Source organism: Myotis davidii, unplaced genomic scaffold, assembly GCF_000327345.1.
Source record: "Myotis davidii unplaced genomic scaffold, ASM32734v1 scaffold539, whole genome shotgun sequence".
In the NCBI taxonomy this organism is placed as follows: domain Eukaryota; kingdom Metazoa; phylum Chordata; class Mammalia; order Chiroptera; family Vespertilionidae; genus Myotis; species Myotis davidii.
In genome coordinates, this window is record NW_006290028.1 from 217,494 (window position 1) to 225,748 (window position 8,255).

An 8,255-nucleotide genomic window follows, 5' to 3' on the forward strand; every position below is an offset into this window, starting at 1 on the left:
GCCCCCCCGCATCCCGCTGCCCCCCATCTCCCTGCCACCTGCACTGGGTTCCTCCTCTTCCTGCTCCTCCCCTCGGGGGATCTGCACCTTGGCCGGAGGCTTCACCGTCTTCACCTTGATCTGCTGCTGCCCTGTAAGTGCCCAGATGGCCCTGTCACCCTCCGCCTGGCCAGCCCATCCGTGCCCCTGGACCGGCCACATCAGACTCAGGGGATGGAGTGCACCCGCTGTCCCCTGGCCAGGCTGGGCCTGCCACCCAGGTCCCCTCACCCATCTTCTGGAAATAGTTGCGTTTCTGCTGGAAGCTCCTCAGCCTCTCCTCCTCGTCCTGTGGGGTCTCCTCAGGGGTCTCCTCAGGGGTCTCCTGGGGGGTCTCCTGGCAGGAAGGGGAAGTGAGGGAACAGCACTGCCAGCCAAGCTGCCCCTCTCACAGTGAACCCCTTGAATCCCTGGGACTGGGGCCCAGAGGCATCTTTTCTGCATCTTCCCACGCCCCTGCCCTGTCTTCCATCCCTGCAGCCCTGGAGCCGGCTGCCCCATCCGGGATGGCCTCTGCGGTCTCCACTCCTCACCCTCAGGCAGACACCCACCGGCTCCAGCTCTGGCTCCGGCTCCGGCTCCGGCTCCTCCCGGGGGGCCGGGGGCTTCTTGGGCTTCGGGGCAATGGCTGACGTGGCCTGGGCCTGGCGCTGGCGCTGCTGAGTCTGCTGCTCTAGGGTCAGGGACATGGCCTGTGCGGTCATCTGCTGGGCCTGAGGGGGAGGAGCGGTGGACCAGGTTAGAGCTGGCCCGGCCTTGCCCCCAGGCCTGGCCACCCGGGGGCCCTGCCCACCCTCACCAGGAGCAGCGCCTGCTGGTTGATGAAGCTCTGCTGCTGGGCTGCCAGCTGCCTGGCGTCCACGCTGGGGAGCAGGGGCTGTGGCTGCGGCTGTGGTGGCACCATCATGGCTGCAGGGTGGCAGGTGGGCGGGGCAGGTGAGCACCGGGGCCAAGTTGGAAACTCTTTGCCTGCTGTGCCCTCTGAGCCTCTGGCAGGGCCCTCCCTCCTCCAGTCCCTACCTGAGAAGGGACCCAGTGCCCCAGCCCAGCCTTACCTGGCATGGCAGGGACTGTGCCCATTGCTGGCATCATGGGCATGGGTGCAGGCATCATAGCTGGCTGGTATCCAGGCATCTGCATCATCCCTGGGTACACTGAAGGGACAGGGCCTCCCAGATTGGTCCCTAGCTGGGCCCATGGCCCACTCCTTCCAGCTCCAGGCAACGCGTTCAGGCCCAGGGTACTGGCCGGGGCTCTAACCCCAGATCCATGGTCCTAGGCCATGCTCACCTGTACTGCTCCACCCGCCCCCCCCACTCACCCATAGGGTAGCTTCCTTGCTGCATGGGCCCGATGCCGCCCCCTCCCTTCATGCGGCTGCTCAGAGCCCTGGCTTGCTCCAGATCCTGAAGGGACAAAGGTCACAGGTCATAAGGCCAGAGCTAGAGCCCTGGGAGAGATGGGAGGGGCAGCAGAGGCCCAGTGGGGTAGGGGCAGGATGGGGTGGGGTGGGGTATGTGTGCAGGGCACTCACGCTGAGGCCTGGGGAGAGGACTGGCTCAAAGATGTGGTCCAGGTAGCTATCCAGGTTCCCTGAGGCCCGGGGCTCCCCTGTGGAGCCGGAGTAGGGGCAGTGTCACCACCTGGAGCGTGGGCTCCCTACACCCCCATTCCCATCTCTGCCAGCCTCAGTGTGCCCACTCCCAGCCTTACCTGTGTAGCCCCTGCCAGGGAGTGTCGGGGCTGGGCCTGGAGGGGGACCTGGGTACAGTGAGGGGGCCTGGACGCCCGGGGCGGGGGGGATGTCCTCGGCTCTGCGGGAGATAGTGGGCCCAACTGAGCGGGCACCTGGCCGGGGGCAGTGCCGGGCTGAGGCAAAGTGTAGAAGCTGCTGAGGGGGGTGTCCCAACGGAGGGGGAAGAGGCTTGCAGGGGTCAGGAGGCGGGGAGACTGGGTCAGTGGCAGCCCCTGTAACCACCAGGTGTGATACAGTGGCTGTGGGGTCAGGGTAGGGACAGGAGCAGGCCGGGGACAGGGGTGCTGGGGCGGCACCTACAAGCTTCGGGGGGCAATGGGGTAGCTGTGGGGATCAGCAGGGTCCCCCAGGTCCTCGGTCAGGCCGATCAGGTCCAGCACGAAGTCACAGCCAGCCAAGTCCTGCCAGGAGTCCCCGGAGTGCAGTGACACGGACCAGCCACGAGGGGGCCCCTCCAGGCCTCTGGATGGGACAGAGGTGTGCATTAGGGGAGTGGTCAGCGGGGCAGGTCACCATCCCTGAAGGGCCAGGGCCTGAGGGGGGCCAAGGGTGAGGGCTGCGGAGGGGACAGGACCCTGGGTGAAGGCTCCAGATTGCACCGACAGGTTGCAACTCACAACCCTTCCACTTACTCGTCGGTTCTGACGCACACGTGTACTCATTCACCTATTTAATTGGAACCCGGCCCGTAGGTGTCATCTCCACTCCTGTTGCCTATCTTGTCTGGACCCTGCCCACTTGCCCCGCCCCTTCCCCCCTTTGCGGGACACAGGCTTTGGCCCTGGGCTGGGGCAGCTGCAGGAGGTGCTTGGTGGGAGAGTGTGCTGGGAGGACGGGACCACGCTCAGTGCTGGCTGCGCCCTCCATCCCAGGCCCCCGCACCTGCTCTGCAGAAGCCACCCGGCCAACTGCTCCCCCGTAGTCCAGGACTCCACCTCTGCGGAGATGCACTCGTCTGCGGGACCGGGGTGGGGACCGAGAGTGAGAGACGGCGGCCTCCGCCCCGGCAGGAAAGGGCTGCTGTCCCCAAGGGGGCCCAAAAGCAGGACAGGAAGGAGAGTAGGATGTCGGGGTGAAGCAGGGAGGGGGTCCAGGGAGCATGAGGGGCAGGCTGGGGCCACTGTAGGCGGCATCACCATTGAGAGTGAAGACGTCCAGCACCATGCGTCCTCGGCGCCGTCCGGCCGTCCACTCGAGCTGAGTGGGGGGGTGGGTACGTGTGGTCTCAGGGGCCAGCCGTGTCTGCTCCAGGGCCACCAGCAGCTTGTGCTGGCACAGCGCTGCCATGCCGCTGGGGGCGTGGTCGGACACAAATCTGTGGGGACAGCCCTAGGCTGTGGGGTGGGCGGCCGCTGACCACCCACCGGCCTCCACCTGAGCCCCCCCACCGGCCTCCACCTGAGCCCCCTCGTCCTGGGACTCCACGTGCCAGGCCTCTTACTTGAGCAGCGGCTTCTGCAGGGCGGGCGCCGGGGGGAAGGCGCTGAGCAGGATGGCCATGAGGGCCCAGCCGCGCTGGCTCTGCTGCTCGCTGGGGTTGTGCCACAGCTGGGCCACCAGCTGGCTGAAGAGCTCGTCTCGCAGGCCCGGCCGGCACTGCCCCTGCCTCACCAGGTAGGTGCCCATGGTCTGCTCCTGCCAGGACGGCAGGGACTCCTCCCCCAGGAGCCGCAGCATCTGCGGGGCCAGGCGAGGGCAGGGCATGTGGGGCTCTGGGGTCCCGGCCCGCACTGAAGAGCAGGCCTGCCCTGTCCTCTCCCTGGTGTGTCACTCACCACCTTGTTGATATCCAGGGCATGCTGAGGGTTCTCACCGTCCAGCCGGGTCAGCGGCTTGTCCAGCAGCTGCCCAGGAGCGGGCAGAGATGGCTCCTGCAAGGAAGGAGGGCGACCCAGCGCCTGAGGAGCCGGCCTTGCTGACCTGCTGGAGATGGCATGGGGAGCCCAGGGAGCAGCGCTCTGGGGGAGGGAGGAGGAAGGACTGGCCTGGAAAACCCTCCTTAAAATGCAGCTTAGAACACCAATCAGAAAGGATATATGCACCCCTATGTTCATAGCAGCACAATTCACCATAGCTAAGATTTGGAAACAGCCCAAGTGCCCATCAGCAGCTGAATGGATTAGAAAACTGTGGTACATCTACACGATGGAATACTATGCTGCTCTAAAAAGGAAGGAACTCTTACCATTTGCAACGGCATGGATGGAACTGGAGAGCATTATGCTAAATGAAATAAGCCAATCAGAGAAAGATAAATACCACATGATCTCACTCATTTGTGGAATATAATGAACTAAAATAAAAATAAAATGCAGTTTAGCCTGGCCAACGTGGTTGAGCGTCGACCTAAGAGCCGGGAAGTCACGGTTTGATTCCGATCAGGGCACAGGCCCGGCTTGTGGGCTCGATCCCCAGGGTGGGGCGGGCAGGAGGCAGCCCGTCAGCGATTCCCTCTCATCATTGATATTTCTCTCTCTCTCACCCTCTCCCTTCCTCTCTGAAATCAATAAAAATATATTTTTTAAATGAGGCTTAACTGCTTGTTCTGATTACAAAATTGATGCCCGTGCACGCAGAAAACTCAGAAACCCTGGAAAAGGATAAAAGATAAAAACCAGCTCTCGCGTTCCACCGCCGGGCACAGCCAGTGGTGCCTTGGCCTCTCTCTCGAGTCCTACTTCCTAGCTCTCGGCACAAACACAGCCATCCCCCCCCCACGCCCCGCTGTTGTTTGTACACACTGAGATTCTGTTCTGTGTGCAGTTTTGAATCGCACCCTGCAGCCGGGACAGTGTCCCTGGCCGTCACACACGCTTTAACACACGACGGCGGCCGCAGGGCCCGGCCCAGGTGTGACAGGCGTGGCTTCACAGAGTGAACAACACCGGAGAGTGAGTCACTTAGGTTCAATGAATATTTTCTGAGGAAGGCAGCTGTGTCCACAGGCCCCAGGCTGGGAGAGGGGAGAGGTGGGGTGGGGACAGGAATAGACAGCCGCTGCCTGGTAGGGGCTACCATCCGGGGACCTGTGGGCTCCAGCCAGGAAGAGCTGCGCCCTGGGGGGCCCACCTGGAAGCCACTGGAGATGAAGGTGGAGAAGGGGAACTGGTCGATGTCCGGCGGCAGGGTCAGGCTGGGCCGGGCAGGAACCTCCGGGGGCTTGGCCTCCGTGATGCTCTGGGCCAGCGTGTGCTGACGGCCTGGGGACAGCACCGGGAGGCGGCCCAGAGGAGCCCAGGTCAGGTGCCCGGCTCTGGTGCCGCCGCCAGCCCTCACCATCACCCAGCCCCGTGCAGAGGGAGGGACCACAGGGACGGACCCTCTCACACAACTGAGGGGCTGGGTGGGGTCACGGGAAGAGTGACGCCCATCAAGCAGGACTCACCTTCCTCTTCCCTCAGCAGCACGGCCAGCTCGGCCGGGATCTCCAGGCGCGCCAGCTCCTGTCGGAGGGGCATTGACCCGTGTGGGGAAGGGCCCGGCACCCGGTGTCCGTCCTTCCCCAGGTCTATGACTTCCCTCCAAAGACCCTGGGCGCACACACAGGGCCCAGGAGCCCTCAGAGGAACACCGAGGGCACCCCGGCCCCTTCTCAGGGGCACGACACATGCCTGAGGGACAGGACCCACACAGCCCACATGCGCCCTCAGCCGTGCCAGCTTCATCAGGTCTACAGCCCAGCGACACCCTCCAGCTTCCACCACCTACCATGCTTGGCCCGCTCCCGGAGGACCCGCCGCCGTGCCAGCCACACCAGTGCCCAAGCTGTCAGGGGAGATGCAGGTGGAGCCGATGTCCCGAGAGGAGCCACCTGGAGCCTCCCAGCAGCCCCTCCCCAGCGAGGCAGTTCAGCCGCCCCGCCTGCCCCTGGAGGCCCCGACACGGACAGAGGAGCAAGCACAGACCCAAAGGGGCCAGCTGCCTGCGCCCAGTCCCCGGAGCCCTCACCAGCCTCAGTGGGCGGCCCTGCCCGGCTGTCAGGGCAGTGAGGAGAGGGTAGGAGGGCAGGGAGACAGGAAGGAATGGTCTCAGGGGGCAAAGTCCAGCCAGGGAGGGGCCCGGGAGGGCGCAGTACGTGGGTACTGACCTTTGAGCTGCTTTATGGCCTCAACTACGAGTCATCAGACGAGAGAGGGGAGCAGGTGGGCCCCAGGAGGGCTGGAGGGGATCTGAAGACACTTCGGGCAGGGAGGGGACAGGGGCCTGGGGCAGGGGCAGGGATGAAGGAAGGCAAATGGCCTCCCGAGGCCCCAGCCTACCCTGGCCAGGCAGACAGAAGTGGGAGGAGCCCAGCCAGCAATGGCCTGAGGCCTTGGCCTTGGGAGGGTGGGCACTGTCGGACTCCACCAGCAAGATGCCTGGCTTCTACCTGAGTTGCCAGTGCCTCAGCCGCCTCACCTGCAGTCTCTGCCTCCTCCGGAGCAGGGGCCGGGCCGCCAGCAGCACCGTGTTCAGCTGTCCCAGGGCCGCCCGGCGCTGGAGGTACCGCTTCCTGGAGGCCGGGAAAGGGGTGGGGAGCCCAAGCTTACACCCAGTGCCTGCATCCTCCACGCCAAGACAAGACTGTAAGAACTGACCCGAGGCGCCTGGCCAGCGTGGCTCAGTGGTTGAGCATCGACCTCTGAACCAAGAGGTCACAGATCGATTCCCAGTCAGGGCACAGGATCAGGTTGCAGGCTCGATCCCCAGTGTAGGGCGTGCAAGAGGCAGCCAATCAATGAGTCTTTCTCATCATTGATGTTTCTATCTCTCTCTCTCTCTCTCTCTCTCTCCCTCTCCCTTCCTCTCTGAAATCAATAATATATATATATATATAAGAATTCCCTAAAGAGAGAGACAAAAAGACAAATAACCCAATGTAAAAGCAGGCAGAGGACTCAAGTACACATTTGTCCAAAGAAGATACACAATGGCCAACAAGCACATGAAAAGAGCTCCACATCATTAGTCTCAGGGAAATGCAAACCAATACCACAGTGAGAGGCCAGTTCACCCCCCGGGAGACCTGCAATTATTATTATTTTTTTAAAGGAAAATAAGTATTGGCAAGTAGGGAAGCTGGAACCCTCTTATACTGCTGGTGGGAACACAAAGTAAGGCAGCCACTCTGCAAGAACAGTTTGGCGGCTCCTCACAAAGCTAAGCATGGAATTACCACGTGACCCAGCAATTCCCTCCTCAGACGGACCCAAAGGACTTGGAAGCAGAGACTTGCACACACGCTTGCACGCTCATGTTCACTGAAGCATCATCCACAGCAGCCAAAAGGTGGGAACCACCCGAATGAGCCCGAAGGACGCGTGGACAAATGCGATGTGGTCCGTCCACACGAGGGAACGTCGCTCAGCCATAAAGAAGAAACGAAGTCCTGATCCATGTGACGGGGACGAACCTTGCGAGCGTCACGCTTAGTGCAATAAGCCAGGCAGAGAAGAAAGCTGTAGGGGCTGACGTTCACGAAGGGTCTAGAACAGGCAACTCATAGATGCAGAAGTAGGCGGGCGGTGACCAGGGCTGGAGGCCAGGGAGAGGGGGAGCTATTGCTGAATGGGTAGTTTCTGTTGGGGATGGAAACGTCCTGGAAATAGGTAGTGGTGACGGGTGCCTCCTCTCCGGAGGCTCCCTGGAGTCCCTGCCCTCACCTGTTCTCAGCGCTTCAGCAATCACCTTTGGGGTGACCGGCGCCGGTTTACCCTCTGCATCTGGCTCCCCAGCTGGCCTGGGAGGCACCTTCCCGGCCTTCACCTCTGTGCCGCTAGCATCCGGCTGGGTGGATGGAGAAGAAGGTCCATCAAGAGCTGTTGGATGGAGGAGCACTGGGAGTTTATTGGGTGAGAAGGGGGAGGGAGAAGCGTAGGGCTAGGAAACCCAGAGCCTGGAGTGTGAAAGTCTGGCCTAAGTCTGACTCGTGCCTTTATTTTGTTTGTTTGTTTGTTTGTTTATTATTTTGAGAGAGTGGAAGGGAGGGGGAGAGACAGAGAGAGAAACATGGACGTGAGAGAGACAGGATTGGTTGCCTCCCGCACCCCGACCGGGGCTGGGGATTGAGCCTGCAACTGAGGTACGTGCCCTTGACCGGAATCGAACCCATGACTCTTCTAGGCACTGAGCCAAACAGCTAGGGCCGACTCATGCTTTTAAAAGGTCATTCTTGCTGCACAGTGAAGAACAGACTAGAAAACAGGACACTCAAGGCGTCAAGACTGCAGGCTGGGCAGCCTGGACGGATCATGGGTGTCCTGTGACTGGGGTCTTCGAGCAGAGATTATGGCTATGGGCGGGGATGCTGTAAGGAGAGTCCAGTGCTGATGGGATGGGGCACTGGGCAGGCCTGGAGGCCTGATGTCTCCCCAACCTGCCCCACCACCTTGAAAAGGCCCAGGGCCTCGCCCCAACCCTGCAGACCTGGCCTGGAGCCCCCGCACACGAGCCTGCATCCGTGGCAGGAGGCGGAGGCGCT

The 8,255-nt window shown here is 62.2% G+C and overlaps 1 protein-coding gene across 1 annotated transcript in view; it reads right to left on the reverse strand.

Annotated features, from left to right (window-relative positions):
- LOC102761967 (unconventional myosin-XVB-like) overlaps window positions 1-8,255 on the reverse strand; it is a 52,809-nt gene that overhangs the window by 9,976 nt on the left and 34,578 nt on the right. The window contains 18 exon segments of the mRNA XM_015563305.1: window positions 39-131; window positions 271-352; window positions 573-752; window positions 839-948; window positions 1,095-1,193; window positions 1,361-1,445; window positions 1,574-1,650; window positions 1,753-1,853; window positions 2,096-2,257; window positions 2,678-2,750; window positions 2,932-3,110; window positions 3,237-3,472; window positions 3,571-3,666; window positions 4,865-4,995; window positions 5,181-5,238; window positions 5,504-5,560; window positions 6,194-6,287; window positions 8,201-8,253. Of these exon segments, the coding sequence (XP_015418791.1) occupies window positions 39-131; window positions 271-352; window positions 573-752; window positions 839-948; window positions 1,095-1,193; window positions 1,361-1,445; window positions 1,574-1,650; window positions 1,753-1,853; window positions 2,096-2,257; window positions 2,678-2,750; window positions 2,932-3,110; window positions 3,237-3,472; window positions 3,571-3,666; window positions 4,865-4,995; window positions 5,181-5,238; window positions 5,504-5,560; window positions 6,194-6,287; window positions 8,201-8,253 (1,966 nt within the window).